Genomic DNA, 25,007 nt, shown 5'->3' with positions numbered 1-25,007 from the left:
AAATGCCTCTGAAAGGAAAACTTTTAAAAATAGGGGGATTGGCCCCAATATCTGCATGATCTTTTACAGAAAAACTGAGGAAATACTTCACTCCATATTTGTTCAGTATATAGACCCACTAAATGGTACACCTTTAATGGTCTGGAGGCCAGCATGGCCACCAAGTTGGTGGTAGGGCCGGGCAATAAATACTTTTGGGTAGGATGGAGAACTACAACTTAGCCCTGGAGTTGTAAAGGAGTGATGAAGGTAATATTGCCCAGTCCTGGTTGGTGGTGTCGTATGCAAGAATTTGTTTTCACTAAGTTAAAATATGCTGTTTCTAGCATTTACAGTGCAACTGTCTGGGCATTTCAGCATTTTCACCCCATTAGATTCAGTATTTGCTTTTGAACTGTAGTCGAAAGATGCACAGATCTTGATATTACAGGTCACGCTGATCTAAAACATCTCAATTACTGTGCGGTGCACTTAAAGAGCACAGGCTGGGACCCTGCACCAACATTGATTACCATTAACTCATTTCAACATCCTAACTACTGGGCACCGAGTCATTCAGCAGTAGTCAACGTATTTTGCTGCCAATCTAAGCATCAATCTACTTTTAAACACAGCATTTGATTAAACCTACTGGACATATAAGATCTGTGGCATTTATTATACAAGGACAATAAAGAGAGAGTGATATCAGCACAACACAAACACTGATACATTTGAACTGTCTGGGAAATCTACCAGAGAAACTGTCACCATTCCCCTGAGAGGAAGGTCCACACTATCCACAAAATAAATGCTGGTCAGTTGTCTCTATTTTGACACGTCAACATTTAAAGACACCATCATGATTTTTATGATAATCATCACAACATGGTTCATAAACTATACGTTACCTGTCCAATACTTTTAAATCTAGGACACTGGTTGGAGATGCATTTTGTTATTTTCAAGCCATTGTGTCATATGAGCCAACAATTTACTTCCACTAATGTCATGTACATTGCCAGTACAATTTGAATGAAATGTCACTGACATGCTTTCTCGTGATTGTGAAGTGAAAAATTGTTATTAGGGCATTAACGTCAGCCATTTGGTTGGTGCTCAAATCGGCTTACTGTAATATGACAACGACAGGACTGGCCGTCCCTGAGGGTAAATAATACTAGCAGTCGTGTTCTTCCATTAACTCCTACAAAACCTGCAGTGCTCTAATGAATTTCTCTGATTTATAAAATCATCTCCCGTCAGGTGTTTCTATAAAAACTGTTTCTCAAAAGTCAAAAGTTATGCACTTCTATTCTTTTTCTTCCTCACTACAGGCAATCCCTAGTCATCTTCCTCACCCATCTGTGCAGTGCTGGCTCCACCCACAGGGTGAGGGCAGCTGTCAGTCAGAGACACCCCCCCCCCCACACACACACACATACATACACACACATATATCCTTAACCCTCAACGACATTCATGCTAATTCTCAGTCATGCTGACCCTCAATGCTAAATGCCTGACACCATATCTAACCTTGACCCGGAGCTCTAAGCTACATCACAAAAATGTCCTCAATGTCTCAAACTAGCCCTTGTAACAATAGAAGTACAGGAGGAGCACACACACACACACACACACACACACACACACACACACACACACACACACACACACACAGGCACTCACACACCTGTTTCCTTTTACCCATGCACATTCTTTATAAACCGCCAAAGCTGCAGCTCTTGCACAAACCAGCCAGCATACGATCCAATCTGTAACACTTCATATTTCACTGACGTTCCACTGCTGACGTGCTGCATTCAGAGAGCCAGTACATGCAGAGCAATTCCTATCTGAAGGCTTATTGATTCCAGTAGCTCTTCGAACCAGGATGCAATTAGGGCCTCCTCTACACAGCGTTGATGTTTACCCAGAGCACTGTATTTGAGTCCACAGGAACTCCAGCAGTAAGAGAGAAGATTCTAGGATGTTTGAAAGGGTTTTCACTGTCTAAATGTTAGGAGAATAAGATGCATACAAAGAAAGGATATAACAGGATCCTACTGTAATCCTGTACAAACAATTCTATCAACAAAAATCTTCACAGACTGGATTGCTTGGAGTAAAAATCTTGTCAAATCCAACATGTATCAATTTAAAGGCTCTCTGATATTACATTGTTTGTGAAGCCCTGATTTTCCAATATTTTTGTTTCTCCGAATGCTCCTCTCAGGGGCGTTTTGAGCATCCTACATGCCAGCTATCTCCCCACAGTCATATCTCCAAACACTTTAGGGGTGAAATCGGCGTGGCAGGTTTTGACGTACGTAGTGATGACAGCTGTCATGGTTGCTTCAAAGGCTGCAGGCGAGAACGGTCACCCATGTCTTGCGCTCAAACGCCCATTAACGAAGCTAGGGGCCTCCCTGACAAATGAGAGGAGAGAATGAGGCGGTCAGGAGAGCTGTGAACCCGCCTCCCTCGGTCCTCGCACACTTCTATTTGTCCCTCCTCCCTTTGGCCTGCTCCTCTGCTCTGATCACCGTCATTTAAAAAATAACTTAACGCATGGTTGCTCCCTGCCCCCCCCTCTCTTTCTCAACTGTTCTCTCTAGGGCTGTACCATCCATGGCTGTGTGGGGAGAAATGAGGAATGGAGGATGGAAAGGAGGCTGAAGGTAGCCAGGGGGGTGAGGGAGGAAAGACGCTGGGCCTGAGACTGGAATGTTAAGCTGAAACAGCGTCGGAGTAACACAGTACATACTGATGGCACAGGACAACAGAACATGTAACAGGCTAATACTTGAGTTCAGCACATACTGAACCTGAGCCTAAGCATATCCCCCTTTATGTTCCAGGGGACAGAAAGTGGATAATACCAATCACTGTTTAGGTGCTGTATCACTTTATAAATTTACATTGAAAGTCCAGTATTCTGTACTTACATGTGGTTTAAATCAATCAAATTCAAATGCCACAGATGCCATGCAAAGGAGGCCATGTTACACCACCCAGTCTGAGGCTGGTGTTAGTCCCACTGCCTGAGGAGATCTGCTCTGGCAGCCGGTTATTTTTCAGGCAGTGCAAATTTCGTATTATATGGTCTATTGCAAAATTGAAAGGTTACCATATTTATTTGAAATCTCACTTGACAGTAAAAACCTGAAAATTACCAAGCTCAAAATAATCCTTCTGAAAAGGCCAGTAAAATGTACATATATTTATTAATAATTCCTTCCCTAACTGATTTTGACCATGCCAAGCTTATAGCAAGTGGAGCATGCAAGAACCATTTAAATCAATGCATGCATCTTCTCATTTAGCCCTTGCATCAAATTGAAACCCTAATGTATACATTTCACTTCATGTGATGCACATTGACTGGACCTCTGGACAGCTATGCTTTCTCATGCTAGCTTTCATGCTCTTCACAGATATTTAACAGCAAAGTTGACCTAGAAAATGTAAATCGTTTGCATGGTTAACGTTTTCCACCTTGCCATCGCAAACAGTGAATCATATGTAAATAAGACATTTTCTTGCTATGCCACCAGTTAAATGTTGGGCATTTCTGACTGTGGCTGGGAAGTGTTCAATGCGTAGGCATTCTTCAACCTGAGGATCCTGCTTAAGTGTTTTAAGATGGGCACTAAATTAAGTCTACAATGAGCTAAAATTCAGACTTCAGCCAGGACCTGACTCTGGATGTTAAGGCCCGAGCCATACAGCACACGATGATTTCCTGTCCATTGCCAAACCTGAGCTTGATGCTAAATTCATACACTCATACCATCAGGTTCAGCCTCACTAGTAGGAAAATCTGCATATTTAGTTATAATGTTGTTTTTGACAATCCATGGTTAGAAAGGCAGTGGTGAATATGGCAGCCTCCTCACATGTGAGATGGACCAGTGCACTGTTTCTGCTCTGCTCCTTCCCTCTGGAGCTAGTATGCAGCTAAAGAATGGAAAATGCATTGTTTCTTCTTCACTCTTTTCAGTTTCTAACTCTTCAGGCTTAATGCTCACTAACTTTCTTCACATTTACACTGGTTTATGACCAGGGACTATATTGATGTGTATACATTTTAGCTCCGTATCTCCTCACTACAGCCTGGACAAACTCATTTTATGCTCATGGTGACGTATTTACGAGAAAGTCCAATATCCAATGAGCTGCCGAACAGCAATCATTTTAATGCAACAACCTAAAAAAATAAAAAATTTAAATTAAAAAAAAAATCACAATCTTCTTTTCAGTTTGCTTATATTTTTCTCCTATGACTCTGATTTTCTGACAAACAGCTGGTGAATGCTATGTTGTTTGGCACCTACCAGCACATAAAAGCACCAAAAACTGTTACAAGTATATGCTGCAAAATGTTTGATATACTTTTATAATTCTTTTTTTTTTCAGATTTCCTAAATTGATTTAGTTAACTCAATAGCAGTAACTGTCCAAAGCTCTACCTGTCTGACCAAGTGGTCTGAAAACTGGTATAAACGTGGACTTCACCAAGCTTGGGTCAAGTTGCTGACCTCTACACTGCTTCAGACAAAATTCAAAGCAAGATTTTGGAGAAAATGAGCCAGTGTGGCCTGTGGATGAATGACACTCTCTTTCCTTAATTTCTAACCCTGTCATTATGTTAGTGGACTGTTAGAAAGTCCCACCTTCATATGGTTGGTTCAGGCTGGACTGTTTAAGCACTTAGTCTTACTCTGCACCCAAATACCACCTTTCTACAGTAACAAATATGCTGTAGATCCTTCACTTCTAAAAACTGATATTAGTGAACACAATAACACCACACACACACACACACACACACACAATGTTCAACATTATACCAAGATACCGGGCCACACAGTTTCTTTTGTGTATCGCCTTGGAAACCCAGCCGCTTGCGTTTGCCTCACTGACATCTGACAGGAGACAGATCATTGTCAGTGTGTGTCAACATCCAGCTTCACAGTCCAATGCAAACAGCCTCAGGTCAACATGAAAACTGTAGTGTCTGACCACATGGCTGAGGGGAGGTTAGCTGTCTGCTTATCAGACAGTCAGACAGACAAAGTGCCCTGGCCCTGCAGTTCCAAGTCTGGAGGTTAGGACACCCCTGGTGGTTGCAAAGTGATTGGGGGGTGGGGGAGTGGGGGGTGGGTGCAGGTGCAAAAGCAGATATGACACAAAATAAAATTTAGGCTATGTAAGCTGTAATATAAGATTCCCAGGCTGTTAGAGAGCATAGAGAGCTGGTGCATCACAGCATTAATGTATCCTCAATGATCCTCTTTAAACAGTGCTTAAAGCAAAATACTAATCTTCATAAAACAAGTAACCACCGCAGTGAGTCACAGAGTGGCAGAGTGAGGAACTTGAGTCTGGCCTGCCCAGTGTGTGCCGCTGGTGGAAAAACTGAATCAGACACACAAGCAGAACACACAACTGACAACTGGGGAGTGAAAAAAATAAAACATGGGAAATGACCTTAAAGTGAGGTCCTTTCAAATTATTCATGGTGCAGAATTCAAAAATAGTCTGGATGTTTTGATCAGGTAAAGCACAGACTGTAACTTCAGTAGAAGATTCATTAAAAGTAGTTTGTAGAAAATTGTTTGGCATAAAACTCTTTGTTAGAAATACTGTTGTGGCGCCCCGGGAGCTCACCTGGTAGAGTTCAAATCCATCAATCTCTCCCCTGCCTTTCCTGTCTCTCTCTACTGTGACTATCAAATAAAGCAGAAATGCCGAAAAAAAACAACAACAGAAAAACGTATCTTTTTTGGCTTGTGGAAGGATATTTGTGTTTTAATAGATTAGGTGGGTGTTTAACAACAAATATTAACAATCTAATATTTTAATTCTGACAAATTCCTAATTAAAATGAACTGATTCATTCTTATTTATCAGCTCAGGCCTTAATTTAATGTAACAGCATGTGGTAGAGAGGCCATGAGTAGGTCTACACACTGGGTGGACATGGTCTATTGTGTGTCAGGGTTGTTCAAGGTTCAGTGTTTAACCAATCCTGTACACGGCCCTGTCTTCTTTCAATGATGGTTGACCTTTTCTTGCCATGCCTGAGTGGCCGAGACGGTCATTTCTAAGTATAGTAAGAGACTGTGAAGTTAAGTAGGCAAGAGAGCCTACCTAAAACACATTTACACTCAATATATAGAACATTAGGGTGTTGAGTTATACCCTGATAATGCATGCCTTTGAATGTTATCTACATTTTCCATCTGCTACATAAACCAATTAGGAAATGACAGTAATCCACCAGGCAGACACAAGCCAAGATTACGATAAATCTGTTAAATTATTCTTCAACAGGTAATTAACCATCATTTTGCCCTCTGTGGATAATTTCCCAGCCTTGTTGTATGAAGGAACACAAAAAGGAGGAGGGGAAAATGGACAACAGCTTCCATTTTAAATAAATGGGCACTATATGTCCAAAACTCAAAGAACAGATTGGTGCTAATGTATTAGCTGTAGGGCATGCAGCCATAACCCAGCAATAACTCAGTTTGTCTGAATCATAGACTGTATATAAAGATGGACGATGCATCTCCACTTCTTCTTACTGTACTAAATGAAGCCAAAATATCCCAGATAGTTTGGCTCATGTCCTATCCGCTAACATGGAGGGGGCGGGGTTTATGACATATACTGCAGCCAGCCCCCAGGGGGCGACTGAGATGTTTTGGCTTCACATTTGGGGAGACTGAAAACAGCCCTGCGTTAAAACGAGAATACACACCCGGCTTCCTCCACATCGCTTCCCCTGTATCTTTTCTTGTACTGCCCTGAAGTAAAACATCTCACCTCTCTATAAATGTCCGGGAATATTTGCTCCATCTATTTGGCAGGGTCGCATGATCAATGAAAGAAACTGAAATGAAAGTAGAAATACACTATGGAATGGAGGCTAGTGGATCAGACAGGATGCAGCTCTCTGTTGTTTGTAATCAAGGAAATCAAGATCATTTGAAGATACAGTGGAGTCCAATAAATACCAAAATATTTAAGTGTATTGAAAATAGTAGAGAGTATTGGCAAATGGGTGATGGCAACAGATCATAATAGAAGACAAAACATGTAATATAATGGACTGAGTACCTGTCTGGGAGTGAAAATATAAATCTAACAACAGCTTTTTCTTCTCATCATCGTTCCTCTAAAGTGTTATATAACTAGTTTACTGTTAGAGGACTGTTGTTTTGAAGAACAGACTGCTGTCTTGGTGCTTGGTTTAAGAATACCACTCTTTCGCATCCAATCATTCCATTAGAAGTCTGGTCAGTTTTGTTGGTTTAATAACCTGAGGACCCTTGAAACACGATGTGCCAATCAGTTTAATGTAGGTATCTTCTACGTCTGTAGTTAATTTCTGCAGATAAGCCATAGAAGTACAGACAGGGTCTGGATTCAGTCAGGAAGCTACACTCTCCTTTTTATGCGTTATCTTCTGCAGTTATGTCTTTCCAGTTTTAAACAAAGGCCATCCTGGTAACACAGTTAGTTAAGAAAACACCATGTACCTGCAACATCTTTACTGCATACTTCCTCTATGCACCCACTCTAGTCTTTCTCAACCATTAACTAAGAAAAAAAGCTGAGTACAAGATAATCCTCCAATGTAAACAGTATGTAAATGGGAAATGGAAAACAAACAAAATGAAAATAGCATCTGCACGCTGAGGGCAGCAGTCAGTCAGCCCATCCTCCTGCTGCTTCTTTGCTCCTTTGTCACAGAGAGACCGAGAGAGAAACTACAGCTCTGCTCTTGCTTAGTCCTCTATAAAAGTCACTGGGGGAAGTTTATGGTCGACAGATGCTCGAGGGTTTTCCCCTCTCTGACATCGTCTCCTTACTCAAGGAAGGGGCTTCACGGTCACTGACAGCGACCCGGAGTTAACCTCCCCTTGTGTTGCCACGGAAACAGAAGAGCTGAGAAAAAGGGACGAGGCCAGGCTATGGGGAGTTACGACCCGACGGAGTGAGGGAAGAGAGGAGCGGAGTGGAGTCTTTTCATGTATAATTGTCTCTGTCTGCCTCTGTGTCAATGCTGCTTCCGAGCACAAGCACCTTTGACTGACTGACTGACTGACTGACTGACTCTCTCACACACACACACACACACACACACACACAGTCTGCTCCTGCACCTCAGCCTGAAGCCAATGTTATTCACTACTTCTGATCTGGCAGTCTGCAGTCAGCTCCACCACTCACAAGGAGAGCTTTCTTCCGACACAGCTGGCTTCCTCCAAGATGGCGGATGGTTAGTCAAGCATGGCCTACTGGCTGATTTTGAACCATTACATAATTAAATTAAACAAAAAGATGTAATTATTACAGCTTTTTCATTACAGATGAGGAGATTAACTCACAGTTTGTCCTCCCAGTGTTATATTTATATAACAGTTTTCTGGGTCTGATCACTACTGCAACATTCCCTCACTCAGACACTGACCCAACAACACACACACACACACACACACGCGCGCGTATGGACATACATGCCATAGACTGTACATAGACTGTATAAAAAATATGGACGTAGTCTCTGTGATGTCACCCATAGGTTTCTGAAGGGCCAGTGTGAAGCTCAGTGTGGTGGCTCCGGCTGACGCCATCTTGGCAGTGCCTGACTCCGCCGGCTCCCGGCTAAGTCAATAATGGGCAAAGAGGTGGGCGTGGGTGGAGCTGAGACGGGCCGAATGAAACCTGGTTGCTGAAATCAGCCACCTGTGACGGTACCCACCTGTCACTCAAAGCGGCCAGGTCCTTAATTATGCATAACTTTAAGCCTTAATATAATTTAAATGGGCGAGTTATATAAAAATTCACCCCTCGTACAGTTGTCATGAACTGGGACGTTAGCCAAAACCGTTTTTTGTACCAGGCTGTAAACATGTTTACTTCTGTTGTGAAGCTGGGCATTTTAACATGGGGCTCTATGGAGATTGACTCGCTTTTGGGGCCAGCCTCAAGTGGCCATTCGAAGAACTGCAGTTTTTGGCACTACCGCATTGGCTTCATTTTTCAGTCGAGGAGGTTGCCGCTTGATGCAGTCACACATTTCTGTTCTGCCCAGTGCAACCAAATCTAACACATCCTAATGCCTCCTTCAGTGCAGGGATTGAGAGACTTAAGACTCCAAACACAATTCAGCGTTAGCCATGAACAAACAAAATGGAGTAAAAGCCAAGAGAGGGAAACAAGTGACAAGTGACTTGAGTTGAAATACACCTGTCTCTAGGAGGACAAACAGCTGGTCGCTCAGCTTCCTGCCAAAAACTACATCATGACGACAAAGAAACATTGCAAACACATCTGAGACACGCTTTTTAAAAGTAGCAATCAGGGGAAGGTTACAAGAAAGTGTCCAAAACACTGAATCTCGCTCAGAGCACAGTAAGGATAAAAAATAAAAAAAAACATTCTGCACAGCTGTAAATTGTTTGAAACTCTTCAGGTCAATCTGTAGAGATTTGCTTTTACTTAATACATACAAGTATTCTTTTTCTTGATCAGTGTAAAAAAAAAATAAAGTAATAGCATAATTAAATGTGAAATCCCTAACAACTCTTTTCATTTAGTGCACGAGATGTATGCTGTAATACGCTGTACCCCTCATGAAAACAAAAATAAATCAAAGGAGGGTGAACATTTATAGGCACTGACTTTTTGAATTAGATGTGTATAAAGAAAATAAATCATTGTTGTGGGGACAGAACGTAATGTAATGTAATCAAGCTACTGACAAACGTACCTGGAGTCTCCTTTGCCCAGGTTAGCTCCGCCAGGATGGAGGATTGTCTGGTTCTTCACCATCTCCACAACACATTTAGTGTTTAATTCCTTTTCTGTGGATCAGACAACACATACTGTTACAACCAAAGCACCAAACCTCACAACCCAAACATGCCTACGTTTCTACTGTTAGCCTTGACTGTTTCAACATTATTATACAAGGTCATGGTCTATGTCTCTCTGTCATCTTCAGCTCTGTTTCATGACAAAATTGGGTAGGAAGTGTAATGTGTGTGTCAACCAAAGATATCATAGTATCCCCATTAGGAAATACACAAATCTTTTCCTTACATCTTTTGCATGGAGGGAATAAAACTGCAAAAATGTAAACGCTATCTTGAAAACTTTGACCCGAAACAGGCCCGGACACAGAAACCTTTACAAGCATTGGTCTGACTTACTTCATTGCCTAATCTGCATTAGGGATAGAGCAGAAGTTAAACAGCAAAATTGCACAATAATTTCCTGTGGAACATCAAGTTCAAACAATTGTGTGAGCAGGCTGGGAAACACCAACTCTGAAAATGACCTTTTATCTTGCAGTGAGCATTAAGCCAATCAATAAAACAGGACTTGTCCAGGCAATCAGTTTCTCCCTCTCAGACACACACATGCACTCGACTAAGGACCTCCCATACTAACCCTGGCCTGTTTGTGTCATGATGCAACACTTGGCCTTCAGAACACCAACTGGCCATTTCCAACTCAGCATAAGGAGTGGTCCTAATGCTTTGTCCTCTCAGGTATTTAAGTCAATAGTCTGCACAAGTCAGCGTATAATGCTGTCTATTGAGGTTACTTGATCAAAGTTATAGTTTTGTACTACAATTTCACTGTCCCACTTTCCCAACTTTCCCTACAAATGCAAGGAATGCACAAAAATGCAAAAGATAATACAGAGTAAATACCTGATCACTTTTTGATATCTATTTTAAAGTTATCTCCCAATGTCCCTAGCATAAAGTGCTACATATTATGTTTGTTTTCATAGCTGAGTCAGTCTTACAGCCTTCTAATAGAAGCCTTGCTGTGAAAGTAACCAGCAAAAGCATTGGAAAATAACAACATGAACCACACTGGAAATTCATGAGGCTGGTAAGTCTCTCCATTCATCTGTCCTGCCAGTGAGACCTAATGATGGTTGTCTACACACATGCTAGGTGCTGCCAGCATGTCCTGGGCATCCAGTTTTTGGCAGAATTGGTTGTGCATTTAAAAAAAAAAAAAATAAATAAATAAAGCATTTGACAGTTGGTTACTTGCAGAGCAGACTAATTTACCAGTAGCAGAATACCAGTCTTTTACTGGTGGCTGCCCCCCCCCAATAGGGATATCCTCTTCTATTTTGCCCCGTTTCCACAGGAAGGTCAGAGGTCAGGGCTAGAAAAGCACTCCTTTAGATGCAAATCAGTGTTTGTTCAAGGACACTACATCAGAGAGGAGACTTATTGATAATAAATAATGTCCTTCAACTGTAAGACCTGGTTCAAGCCTCCCATGTAAACAAGCATCCATCCTGCTCAATTGCCCTTCAGAAGGAACCAGTAGTTTTCCAAAGCAGAACCTCTACTGCAGGGGTTTACCATTTGGCCCAGTATTCATAGACTGCTAGATTTTTAATATATAATCATGTTCCAGATGACTGTCAATAATCACTTTCTCCATTATGCAATGAGCACGCAAGAGCATGCAAGGATTTTGAACTTCAGCAAATGTGTTAGGACAGGAAAAACAGTCTGTGGTTTCAATTCCTTTCTTCTACAAGAACTGTCTAAAGCAGTATTACACTGTCATTTTATGATATCTCTGCCTTCAGTTGCTTTTTCTGACCACGGCATGATTACTCTGAAGCATGAACGAGCACATACAGTATAATGAACTAGTCAGCAGTTAGCAGTGGAGGATGTGCCATTTTTTCTTGATAAAGAAATAGTACAAGATTCTCAAAAATCAGTGCACTACCCAGGGTTTATTACAGTGTACAGGAGACAGAGCAATTCCAAATAAACCATTCCTCAATGTGCAATGACTTCACCAGACAACAATTTATTGCTCTGATGATTAAGTATGAAGGCTGTTGCAAGAAGCTCCTTGCCAAACAGTGCCTGGCCATACCTGCCCACTGTGTTCCTGCCAACAGAACACACATGCAAATGACCATTTTATCTGGCTGTGATGGCAGGTAGAAAACACAAGTACCTTTTCTAAAAGTGGCTGCTCAAGTAGACGACTAACTTCCCAGCCACAGTCAAAATCTACTATCATTTCCCTAACAGACACAAAAGGGAATCCCGACCTGTGCAGTTCTACATCTGAGCAGAAGCTAGCTGTGCCTGTGCAAACCAGGAACATAATGGATTTGAGGCTAAATTGTCTGTTTAGAGAGCCTCAACACTACTGTTCTGGCAGAAACACAGGGATAGAGCCATGGAAACTGTGTCAAAAGGTCAGAAGACCTGAATCACCCTCCAATTCTTCTGCTGTCAAGGACACAAAGCAAAAAAAAAAAAAAAGCAGGGTGAGCCAACAGAGACTAAGTGACAAAAAGACAGTGAGAGCGAAAGAACAATATAAAGTTAAACACAGGGACTGACATAGACATAGAGAAGTTGAGTAAGAAAACTTTCTGTTCTGCCTTCTCTTCTGCTGCTGCTGCCTACATTACCCATGTCCCCCTAGTGCTGCAGCTGTACTTCCTGATTAGCAGAAGGGAAAGTGTGATGCGGTGTGGTTGGGAGGATAAATGTACCCATTGTTAGCTACCTCTCCTTGCTCCATAACCAGCTCTCACTTTCCACTGGCCTTCTCTCTGGTCCTTCCCTGGGCTACCGGTGCTGAGGTTTGGCACAAAAGCCCTGAGATCAGCCAGGAAGCTGATTGGCCGTGGTGTTGCCATTGCTACGCCTGCTCTGTTCTTCGAAGGCCACAGCCATGGGAACATGGAGCATTACGCAACGTTAGCAAATATTCATTCAGACTCACTCCCTTCCTGCCTTTGTCCAGCTAGGCAGCTACACCACCTCTCCTCCTCAACCTGGGATACACAGGGACGGTGGCCTCGAGGTTAAAGAAGACCGCTTATTATTTCAGTGTCACAGGTCTGAATCACTTCACAGGCTGGGGAAAGATGAGTGAGGAAAGTGAATGTGTACTCCTTTGCTCTCCTTTAACTGCTGCTACTGTGTCCTGAAGCAACCGTCTGACAGCACGAGACAGAGGAAGAGCTGTGTCTGAACTGAGCAGCTCAAAGGTGTGAATGTGTGGAGGCCTGAATAAAAATGATGTGGAGCTGGAAAAGCATGGTGAGCAATTTTTCTAAGGGCTGATAAGATTTTATTTTTTATTGTCACCTCTTCTGAACTGACATGTGATGGATGAATTCTGTGTTCACTCAGAGCTGATATGATTTGTGGGGGCTATATAAAATCATACATATATGATTTCATATGGACAGAAGGTCCATTCAGAGAGGGAGCAGAAAGGCACTACTGGAAACGTGGCACTGCCGGTTCCAAAGCCGTTCCCACTGCCTTTAGTAAGCCATCAATTTGCCTGCTTGTTCCATATACCAAAATCATGATTGCCTTTTTTTGCTGAGCAATGGAAGACAGATGCAGCCATTTGTTTACAATGTCAACAGAATAAGTCTTGCATGTTTGAAATCGTGCAACAGTGAAGCTGGACATACCGCTACTAGTAATGCACGCTACTTCTCTTAAAAACTTGGCTGCAGCCAGGAGAAAATATCATACATAACAAGACTCTTTGGCTGACTTCGAACCACCTTCACATCTACTTCTGAAAGTGGCTTTTTGTTGCTTGAATGGTTTTAAATAAACAATAGCAGAGTGAGGATTTTGTGTTCTACACTCTGAGTGTTTTGAGTTAAATTAACGCTGTAATTAAAGTAAAAACACAAAAAAAAGGAGTGGTGTTTCAGTAAAGTAAATCCGGCAGACAGTTTGCCATCACCTGTACCTGTCAGAGTATTTGGAGAAAAACTTGATTGACTAAATGTCTCTTAATAAATCGTGCAGAGTTCACACTGACATCAGGAAGTGGACATTGGAATACTGGGAAGTGGTCTGTCAACACAGAACTCTCCCATTAGAAATGAATGGGACGTGGCCAGAGAAAAGTATTTACTGTAAATCCCTACCTCCATGAATCCAAATGTACCTGATTTGAAGCGGAACTCCACCACAGCTAATCTGTAGCCTCTCCATCCCTGTCTCACCGTCTACATAATCACAACCTTGATAGTTAAAATACCCAACATCAGCTGACTCATGGTTGTTGATCAAACACAGAAATATGTGGGATTTTTGTGTGTCCAAAACAAATGTCTAACCTTGCAGAAAGCCATCACTGAATAATGTCCTCCTGAGTGCTGAGTTTCTCTATATTAGAGTTTGTGGTAAATCCCTGCCAATGGGAACAGTGTTGTGATCCACTGCCTTGGTCTTGTGACCGACTTCTCCAGCTCAGAGAGGGGGAGAGAGAGGGATACACGTGATTCATTCTGCCGGTCTTGTCGGTCACCCACTCTGCCTCAGCAGCTCCCCTCCTCCTCCTTTCATGGGACACATGGTCTCCAATGGCAAAAACACGGCCTGACAATCGACCAGAAAATGTCATCTGTGCCTCCCTGAACTGAAAATTTACAATATAATTGAACGGAGCATCTGCAAGCATATTTGTGTAACACTGTGCCTTTGTTACCCATTCCCATCTCTAAATTTAGAGATGGTGATGTAACAATTTGTAAACATGTTGCAGCCCAGGGAAGATTGTTGGACTGAAGATGTATGCATGTTAGCCTAATGTTAGTGAGGCAGCAATGACAGGAGTAAGAGAAAATCCTTTGTTCAGAAAATACATTATCATTGTGCAACTTAATTTCTAGTAAATGATACTTGGTAACCAAGTGAACTGATGCCCCTGAGAAGAGTTTTTCTGACATATTGCTGTCGTCATCATCAAGTCATACCAACCCATAGCTATACTGTTATACTACTAACTTGCCCCACTGTTGCAGCAAGTGACAGATGAAGCCAAGAAGCTATTGGCATCTGCATCTGCATCAGCCAGTGAAGGAGACAAAGCATCTAGACTTTCTAACATTAGATCTCACACAGCAGCTGGGCTTTAACTCCAGCTGGATAGCAGGCAGCCACGAGAGAAGCCCTGTGGCATCATTGTACAAACATGTGCCATCCAGACCAGCCAGACTACAGTTTTCTTTAATGTGCAGGAGCTCATTTCACTAATGGGTGCTGATTTCTGCCTGGCATCCCATTCCCAGGAAATTAAATAGAGAGTACTTTAGTCGAGCTAGTCTCCTGTGGATATTGTTATTGTGAAATGCAGTTTGTTTACAGTTAACCTGAGGTAGTCTATACATCATACAAGCCTGAGATTGTCTATGACCAGTAATGTTAAATCTGATTTGAGTGCATTCATAATAATAACCTGACATTCATTCTATGCATAATATAGCCTCAGTGTATCCATCGTGTTAACCTGAAACTCAGACTATGTAGACAGATGAGGTCTTGATGTATAAGATTAGTTTGAGTGTCAGTGTACCAATAACAATCCAAATCTGAGCAGACTGAAGCCCTCTCACCTCTCCTGTTCATGGGCCGTAGGCGAACAGCCACCTTGACATTGGCGTCGTCCAGGCTGGTCTCCCCCATGCTGACTCCTTACCCAGGGAGGGGAGATAGCGCTGATCCAAAATAAATCAGCTCTTCAGCTAAACAGTCATCCAAAAGCCTGGAAATGTTGCGCTAGCCGGACTGTCGGCCAGCTAGCTTCGCTCAGCTTTGCTCCATAGACCAGGCATGTCCACAGAAAAACAAAAAGCCTGGGCAAAATCGCGCAGGAAGCCAGCCGCCGCTGCTGCTTATCTTCTTCTTCTGCTCATATTCCAGGCTAATTTAGATCCACAGAGGCGTGGAGGCTGGAAGGGAAAGGAGAAATGTAAATTAAGTAAGATATTACAGCAGCTGGTGACTGAGCAAACATATGCTATCTATAAGGCAAAAAAACGGGCTAGCCAGCTAATTTGCCAGACAAACTGAAGGGCAGCAGCGGCAGGAAAGAAGCAAGTTTTGGCCATTTTGCTACCATTTCACTACATAACATCCCCAGACACGACCTAACCTTCGAGCTACATACCTTGGTGGATTCATCCCAGAGGTGACACCGCTAACCTACCCGTACAACCGAGAGAGATCTCCAAAGAACCGCCTGGCGAGGATCTACAGCTTCCCAACGGAGTCCACTATGTCCTCCCTCCCTCTGTATCGAGCTACAAGCAGCTAGCAGCATCCGCCCTTCCGCTTACCCCTTCAAATTAAAAGCGCGTCGGTTAAGCTCTCGTCTGTAAAACTCAGAAGTCGAACTAGAAGATACTTGGCTGGATAACGTTTAAGATGAGACGACGCTTCATTGTGTTGTGTAACTTTATAGCTGAAACATAAATACATTCAGTCTTGTCGCTTTTATTGTTCCGTGCCCCTAACGTTAGCCAAACCACCAAAGAAGACGTCCGTTTCTGGTCACACACACCTCACAGTTAACTTATGTTAGTTACATTTTCTTTTAAAACTACATTGAAATTACATTGAATTTATAATTTACTTTTGTTTAAATTATCTGTTTAATATGTTTAACACACGTCACTCTATTGGTTTTTAACTTTAGCTAACTTAGTCCTCACTCTCTGCGGTTGCTGCAACCTGGGGGAACATCAGCCCAGTCGGGGACCGTTAACGTCAAGTTAGCGAGTGTCAAGGGTTAGTCATAAGTCCACTTATTGTTTTACACGCTACCCGGGATAAATTGATTAAATAACAACTTACGCTACCCTTCTTTTGGATAAAATATGGGGGAAAATGTGGTTATTACCAGATGTGTTCGAGACACTTGCGCTGTCCACCGTCGAATTAAACACCATAAACTTTACACTTCTTCTTCTTTGAGGTTTGACGGTAGCTTGCATGCTTGGTGTTGCATTACTGCCATCCCCTGGAGTTAGCTAACTCCTACAGTGTCCAGTCCCGTCCTCTTAACAAAGCTGACTAGACATTTCCTGCCTTGTCCACTTCCACCACAGTCAAGTATGACCTTTAAACCTCCTGTTCGCCCTGATCATGTCCTTTCTTTCTGAGGTATATTTCCTGCAGTTAACAAGTACATGCTTCTGGTACCTGACAATGTTCACAGTTGGAGGCTTCCCTATAACGTGGAGAGTCCCTTACTGTGTCCTATTCTTAGTCTGGCCATTACTACCTCCTCTTTTCTATTTCCTCCCCTGTTTCTGTCAGTACCCACACTATTTTGTATTGCATCTATATGTCTTCCTCTTATCTCCTGATCCCAGAGCTGCTGCCACTCTTTGTTGATTTTCTTCCCTGCAATACCCTTTCCCTCTGATTTTGAAAGTTTAATTGTAGTGTCTATGTTTTCTTTTTTTAACAGCTTGTTAGGCTAATTTGTCCACTCTCTCCTTCCATAGCACATCATCCACTTTTTCCAAGTCAACATAAACTGAAGCTTCTGTTTCTTTATTCATTTGCGCTTTCCTTACTTCATCTTCTAGACATATTACTGGATTCAAAGTGTCCCTTCCTTTCCCTAAATCCACTTTGACATCCTGCACTTATATCCTGTTTCTCTAAAAAGTACATCAGTCTTTCATTTACCATTCGTTCCATCAGTTATGTGTAATATATACACATAATATATATATACATATGTGCAATGTTAAGGCAATTGGTCTATAGTTTGTTGGTTTGCTTGCATCTTTCCCTGGCTTCCTTAGGATCAATGACCGCCTCCTTCCAACTCACAGGTATCCTACCTTCCTCCCACACTTTATTATACAATGTTAATAATAATTAATTTGTTCAGTCCTTCTGCACTTAAGTGTTTTATCACCACATAGCATATTTCATCCTTCCCCGGTGCAGTCATGCCAGCTTTAGCCAGCGCCCTTTTTAATTCTCCTAAAGCATAAGGAACTGTCAGGGAGCCAACACAGATACCACCAGCTCCACCCACCGCAGTCAACAGATCTCACGCACCTGAATACTGATCTCACACACCTACCACCAATCACCACTTCACACTATAAAACCACACTCCCCCGGTTCACTCACTGTCTGGTCTCAAACCTACTATGAGATTCAACCCGACCGCATTGTCGTTTGAAGATTCCCTGTGGACTTTGGACTCCCCTGTGTGTGTGTGTGTGTGTGTGTGTGTGTGTGTGTGTGTGTGTGTGTGTGTGTGTGTGTCTGTCTCCAAGTGTACTGAAAGAACTACTCCTAACCAGATAAGACTCATAGACCTTCCTAGCTCCAGCACATCGTATCCTCTGTACTTGCTTTACCCATACGTCTGTCTTGTGTTGCAATAAACTCCCTCGTCACTGCACTTGCCTCCGTGTTCTGTGTCTGCCTGCTGACAGGAACACTCTGCTCATCTTCAGTATCTGCCTTTTTTCCTTAAGGCCTCCATGTTTTCAGATTTTGTTTTTTCCCTTCTTCCTTCCTCAGACAAATTATTAGAACTGTGTACCTTAACAAAAGTGTCTCATTTTTTTTTCTTTATTAGGCTAGTTATTGCTATTTCATACCAGCACTGGATAAATCCACTCCCTTCTGTCCCCTCCCATCTTTTTGATCATCCCCCACACCTCTCCTACTGGGGTTGTGTTCCCAATCGAGTCACAAAACTTTCTCCAGTACGTCCTTTTTGCCTGTCATATTTCCTCCTTACAAATGCTTTTTTGTACTTTATCATATGTTGAAAATGAGGGGTTCTTTTCAATAGTTAAATTCCTTATTTTTGTTTCTCAAAGCTTATCTTTACAGTTATCATCCCAGAATCAGAAATACTTTATTGATCCCCGAGGGGAAAACTCTTTAATGTGACGAGACAGAGCTACAGCAACAGGCAGCATGCACCTTTTCTTATTTCCTTATCCAGAGTTTGTATGGACATATTACCATTAATCTGATCCAGATAGCCATCACTCGCTTCCTTAAACTTCTCCCAGTTAGCTTTTCTAAACACTAATTTTCCACCCTTGTTCACTTCAGTCACTGATGCATTAATGTTTATCATGCATAAGACTGGATAAGGGTCACTACCTATGGTTCCCTCTTGGTACACGTTCCAGTTGCATATGGGAGCAATATTATTTGAAACCAATGATAAGATCCAGTGTTGACTCCTTTCCTGTGTAAACATCTATTCTTGTTTTACTTCCATCATTTAAGCAGACTAAATTCATCTCATCTAACAAGTCTTCTATTGCCTGGCCATTAACATCAGTTTTCTCACTCCCACACAATGTCTTATGTGCAGTGAAGTCCCCACACCACACAATGCTTGCTCTACTTTGCCCTTCTATTTCCTCAACTTTGTTCAGCTCTATTCTCTTGCAAGGGTTATAATAATTCACGACTACTAATTCCTTCCTTCCCACCCATGCTTCCACCACCACATACTCCAGTTCTTTCTTGATACCCAGTACTCTATAAGGGGTCCCTTGTTTAATAAATGTAACACAGCCCCCCTCCTCCCCCATCTTTCCTATCGCGCCTAACTGCTATATATCCATACACACCAAAATCGAAATTGGGTTTCAGCCGTGATTCCTGAACACGCAAAATGTCTGGTTTCTCCCTCCTACTGCCAAGAAATTGCTTAAAATCCGTAGGCTATCAAACTCCTCACATTCCACTGGAGTATTAACATTGTTATTATTATCAACCAACACATGGTGACTCTTGACTTGCCTGTGAACTGAGATTGTCTCTCACTTCTTCCCATTTCAAACCCATCACATCACGATGATGCACTGCTGCTTTGACAATTATTTGAATCCTTTCAGTTTTACCTCAGCTGTTGCATTTATCACTACATAGATCACCAGCCTCTTCTTCTCTGCCCAGATCTTCCTTTTATCATCTTGCTTTATATTCACTGTCATTTGCCCTTTTATTACACAGTTTTTCCTGCCCAGCCATCTTAACTGCCTCTGCATAAGAGACCCTTTCCTCCTCTCCACTTCTCTTCTCAACACTTCACAGCTCCAATACGCTACACTGTGATTCCCTCCACAGTTACAACACTCTGGTCTCAGTTCCTCTCCACACTTCCCATATTCATGTTCCAGGACATCTAGCACATCTTCTCTTTCGTTTTCTTTTCTTTTGCCCATTTTAGCCGCATGCCAAAATTCCTGGCAGTTAAAACATCTCACTGGCTTTGGTATGAACTCCCTAACTCTGTATTTCATGAATCCAACGTATAACTCCTTTGGGAGAACCTTTGTTTCAAACTCAGCTCCCATTGTCATTCTTTTTGCACTTTTGACTAAACTATTCTGCACCCTCAGGTTCCTTCATACTAACTGTAAGAGGTAATCCAGCACCCACCGACCCTCTGCTCCCTCAGTCTTACTACTTTGGATACTCTGACTTCTCCATCACTACTCATTTTCTTTGCCTTCTCCATCTGCACTTCAGTGTTGCACCCTATAAGCAACTTTCCATCTCCCAAAACTCTCGCACACTTCACTTCTCCAACTTGTCCTCTAATGATTTTTGTTAGCTTCAGTGGATGAACTTTCTTTACACCCCCCTTTCCCCCTTAAATCTCACCACTACATTTAGCAATCCTGCCTTCGGGTCCTTCTCCTCAGCCTCTCTCCCCTCACTCTCTGTTCCACCTGAGCTATCTCTGTCCTTTTTCTTTCTCTCAGGCTACTTGTCTTTCTGGCTCTATTTCCTCTCACCACCTCTTCCCACTCACTCTCCCTCCTCTCATCTTCCTCACTAAACTCCATGCTGCTGTTGTTGCCACCATATGTCTTCCTCCCTTCTGTCCTGTCAGGGTTGGTAAGGTAACCCAAGAAACCTTTTTTATGGCTGCACCAGTGTCTTGAGCATAATTTACTACACATTCCCATGTGCTGCAAACTTGTCCAAATCTTGTCTAAATCTGGGGTGGCAAGGCATTATTTAGGGGTGGCACCCTATGCCACCCTGGTAGCTCCGCTCCTGAACATACACCAATATCCATTTAATGTTTAGTATACGTAAACAACGAGTTCATGATTAATAGAATCACTGAATACGTAATTATTATTAATAGAATCACTGAATACGTAATTATTATCTGTGCTTATATTCTGTACTTTGGTGATGATATATGTCGTGTTAGCGTTTCTGGCTATGTGGGAAATGATTACAACTACATATCTTTACAAACATATCTTTATAACAGCAACGTGTCACATCCTGTACTGTACAGCCAAGTCTCCTGGCCAGTCCCACGTCACATTCACATAACCACTTACACCACAATATATTCATACATATTAGTAATGACATTAGTTAAATATGATCATTTGCACCACATGCAAAACTCCCAAGGATTCATCAAGATGAGCAATTCATCATCTGTATTGTTTACAGATAAATAGATAAACATTTATTAGTATTTATTGCTTCATGATTGACAAGCTCCTTTATTTATTTATACAATTTCTTTAAATCTTGGCTCCTAATATAAATTTGCAGCAAATAACATTCATTAAACATTTACTAATGTTTAACAAAACATTTGTTGCCATGACTCTAATAATGAAAATACACAAAAATACAAAAGCAGCTGTATTTATTTATTTATGTAGTTTTAGAAGCTATTATTTTGAAAAGCGTTTGCCGAAAGTAGAGACACATCCTTCAATGAAACAAAGGATTGTTGTCAATTTGGATTTGGACTGTGCTGTGAGCCCATTAAGACTGGAAGGTTTCTGACACCTGCTGAACACTGGTGGAACTGCAGGCAAAGTAGTAAACTGTCTGCCAGTAAGGGTTTAAATGAACTTGAGTGGGCCCCTGACTATACACTTAATACTATACTATACATACAATAACTGTTGTTCTATTTATAATATTGTCATATAATTTTTGTGCTGTGTCTGAGAAAGTAAAGGCATGAGTGCCCAAACATTTAAATATGGGGCTGGGGGTCAAAGGTTGAAACAGTGAAATGTCACTTAACCCCCACCTGCACCAACTGATCTGCTCCCACAGTGTGAGCAAGTGTCTGGATGTGAAACCACATGCAGGTGGTTATATTAAGTTTGGCGGAATCCATCAGCTATAGTTAGGACTTTAAATGGATTGTTAAATACACTCGGTGGATCGCAGCCCTCTTGAGAAGCCCTGAATCGTAACAAAAAAAGTAATTTATAATAAAGATTATAGACGTTGAACTATGAACTTTATTAGTATGATTACAAATACACATGCAGAATGAAAGACACCTATTTCTTCATATGTTTGAGAGTGTCAATCTTCCATTTTGTCAGGAAGAATGGACAATCAGTGTCCGCCAAACAGGATTTCACCCAAATGTATGTAAGGAAAATTTCAATCAGCTTCCATAGACCACAAAGAGGAATTGGTCTCTTCGCTCTTCTTTTCAGGTTCTCTTATTGGAAGCCAAATGTGACGACAAGAAATATTATGTTTACTGTAAATTGCAGTTAAAAAGCTTTCTAGGAGCAGGAAACAGTAATTATTTGATGTGTAGAAATAGAGTAAAATCCAGGTGAAAATAAGTTTAAACCAATCTGCTCCTTTGAAAAATATGTTGTTTTCTATTTTAGAGAGCGCTTCACAATCATATCTCAACAAAGGGGTCAGAGGAAGTGCAAGTAGGGGTTTCTTGTTTGTGCGCTCTTGAACAAGCAGCAGAGGGCACTCTGCTGCAAGATGTAGCAGCATTGAAGTGGAATGTGGCAAAAACACTCAGAGTAGAGTACAACTTGTTTAACCTTTGCATACTGTAATTCTTTATGGCATCAATTTAAAGTATATTTAATCAGAAGTCACATCAAAGTAAGAGCAAAAAATCTGATTATCTTTGTTAATAGTGCTGGTTTGCCTAATGATAAGGGACTGGAGGCCAGAACTTACACTCTTTAAGTTTACCCGTAACATCACTCAGGCTCACTTAAACTTTTGCTTTTCTCCAGGTGTCTGTAATGGTGATCAGAAGGACGGCGCGTACTCAACTCTTGTCGCCACAGTGTCTAGTAGAGAGCGTAGGCAGAGGGGAGAAAAACGCAGACAGAGATGAGAGAGAGATTTTTTTCCCCCCACAAACCACATACACACCAACATCTGCTGTCATTGCTTACGTCTGAAGGATTTTCGGCTGTCTTTTTTTTTGTGCTATATGAAAAGTGCATTGCTTTTATGGTCAGCTATAGCATTTCCTCAAAACATTGAAATGTATGAAATGAAAGATGTAGAAAAGTAAATGTATATTTGAAAATAAAATATACAGTCTTAAGACTAATCTTATTTTACTGTGTAAAATGTCAATGTATTCTCTGTCCAAAGGGTTTGCATAAGACAGTTTAAAAAGATAAAGCACCTTAGGATGTAAATGTAATCTCAATGAGATCATTGAACATACTGTACACACTCATATAATTTAAAGAATATGTCTGACAACCATCATGTCTTATGATTATAAACAGAGTGTAGACTGACATATGAGATATAATGTTCTGGTTCTGTCTAAAGGTAACAAAATCCACCTACGAGTGGCCACTTCTAAAGCGCTAAAGGATTTATAAAGGACAACTGACGTATAGCACACCTAGTGCTGTATCAATGTAAGTACCATCAGTTTATCTCTAACACCCTGTGATTAACAACATGTTTAGGCTACTAATGAGAACAAAAAGTGGAGTTGAATTCTAGTTTAAATTATTTACACCCTGCAATTTTCATTGGTCCAATTCATGTGATATATTTACTAGTTACTGATAACTACCTAAACGTAAAAAATTGGTAATACAACATGGTCACGAGATATTTCCTGACCTAACATGTTGACGAGGATCGCTTGAATACTCCTTAAGATATGGACTAGTTTGCAGTGGATTCTGGGATACTGTGGCCTTCAAAGGGTACAGTGTTCGTCCTCCAAATTCTGGCTAAAGAAGGCAGCATTTACAACCACATTTGGAGGAGCCTTTGTAATCAGAATCAGCTTTATTGCCAAGTAGGATTTTGCTTTGGGCAGGTATGAGAGTCAGTGTCTCCTTGTTGATGAGGCCAGCTGCAGACGGAAAGAAACTGTTCTTGTGGGGAGTGTCTGAAACAGTTTGTGTCCAGGGTGGGAGGGGTCAGCCACAATCTTTCCTGCTCGCCTCAGGGTCCTGGAGGCGTACAGGTCCTGGAGGGAAGGTAGATTGCAGCCAATCACCATCTCTGTGGAGCAAATGATACGCTGCAGTCTGCCCTTGTCCTTGACCGTGGCAGCAGCATGCCAGATGGTGATGGAGGAGGTGTGGATGGACTCAGTGATGGCAGTGTAGAAGTGCACCATCATTGACTTCGGCAGGTTGAATTCCTTCAGCAGGAAGTACATCCTCTGCTAGGCTTTTTTGGTGAGGGAGCTGATGTTCTCCCTCTTGGGGTCCTGGGATATGATGGTGCCAAAGAAGTGGAAGGGCTCCACAGTGTCGACAGGGGAGTCACACAAGGTGATGGGGGCGGGTGGGGCTGGGCTCTTTCTGAAATCCACAACCATCTCCATCTCCAACCATCTAATGGCACAGGCCTTGTCTCTTCATTATGATATATCTGTTCTAGATATGCAAAGTTACCACCATCCAGCCCCTGAAATGGGGCACAGAATGGCTGATGGGGAACAGGTGAACAGGCAGGAGGTGGGATCAGGTGACTGGCAGAGTGGGAAACTTGCTGAGGGCAATTAGTGGACAGCTGATGGCAATCCTCATCGCCATCTGATGTTTCAGTACTTGAAAAGTCAAATGTCCATTTAAGTGAGACTGACTGAGGGAGTGAGTGAACAAAGATACACAGCCAAGGGGCAAATGTTACACAGAATGCAGTGTAAATTCAAATTCAAAATTTCCTGTGCACAATGTCCAATAGAAAATCAAGTAATAAATAAGTGTAAGTAAAATGAATGTTTAAAGACTTGTTTATGAAAGTATCCCATCTGCTAGTTTTTATCATTTATGTTTCTCAATTAACAGGCCTGTTTAAGGGCAAGTGCATTTCATTTTCAATCCTCTGCTCCCCTACCCCTCGCTCTGCACGTGGCCCCTCACATGACAATTA

The 25,007-nt window shown here is 41.8% G+C and overlaps 1 protein-coding gene across 8 annotated transcripts in view; it reads right to left on the bottom strand.

The window, feature by feature from the left end:
• The window catches only part of kif13ba (kinesin family member 13Ba), a 44,690-nt gene extending 27,814 nt beyond the window's left edge, over positions 1-16,876 (bottom strand). For 6 of the 8 annotated variants that reach the window (XM_044203651.1, XM_044203679.1, XM_044203701.1 and 3 more), the window contains exons 1-3: positions 15,994-16,153; positions 15,440-15,775; positions 9,770-9,863 (exon numbers count right to left, since the gene is read on the bottom strand). In XM_044203651.1, the coding sequence (XP_044059586.1) occupies positions 9,770-9,863; positions 15,440-15,509 (164 nt within the window). In that variant the 5' untranslated portion in view covers positions 15,510-15,775; positions 15,994-16,153. Of the gene's footprint in view, positions 1-9,769; positions 9,864-15,439; positions 15,776-15,993; positions 16,165-16,725 lie in introns of those variants that run through there. The other 2 variants (XM_044203660.1, XM_044203670.1) reach the window with 2 other exon arrangements.
• Between the last annotated feature and the right edge of the window lie 8,131 nt (positions 16,877-25,007).

The sequence above is a fragment of the Siniperca chuatsi genome, linkage group LG1 (genome assembly GCF_020085105.1).
Source record: "Siniperca chuatsi isolate FFG_IHB_CAS linkage group LG1, ASM2008510v1, whole genome shotgun sequence".
Taxonomy (NCBI): domain Eukaryota; kingdom Metazoa; phylum Chordata; class Actinopteri; order Centrarchiformes; family Sinipercidae; genus Siniperca; species Siniperca chuatsi.
The sequence above is the reverse complement of the archived record's forward strand: the minus strand, read 5'-3'. Positions and strand labels throughout refer to the sequence as shown.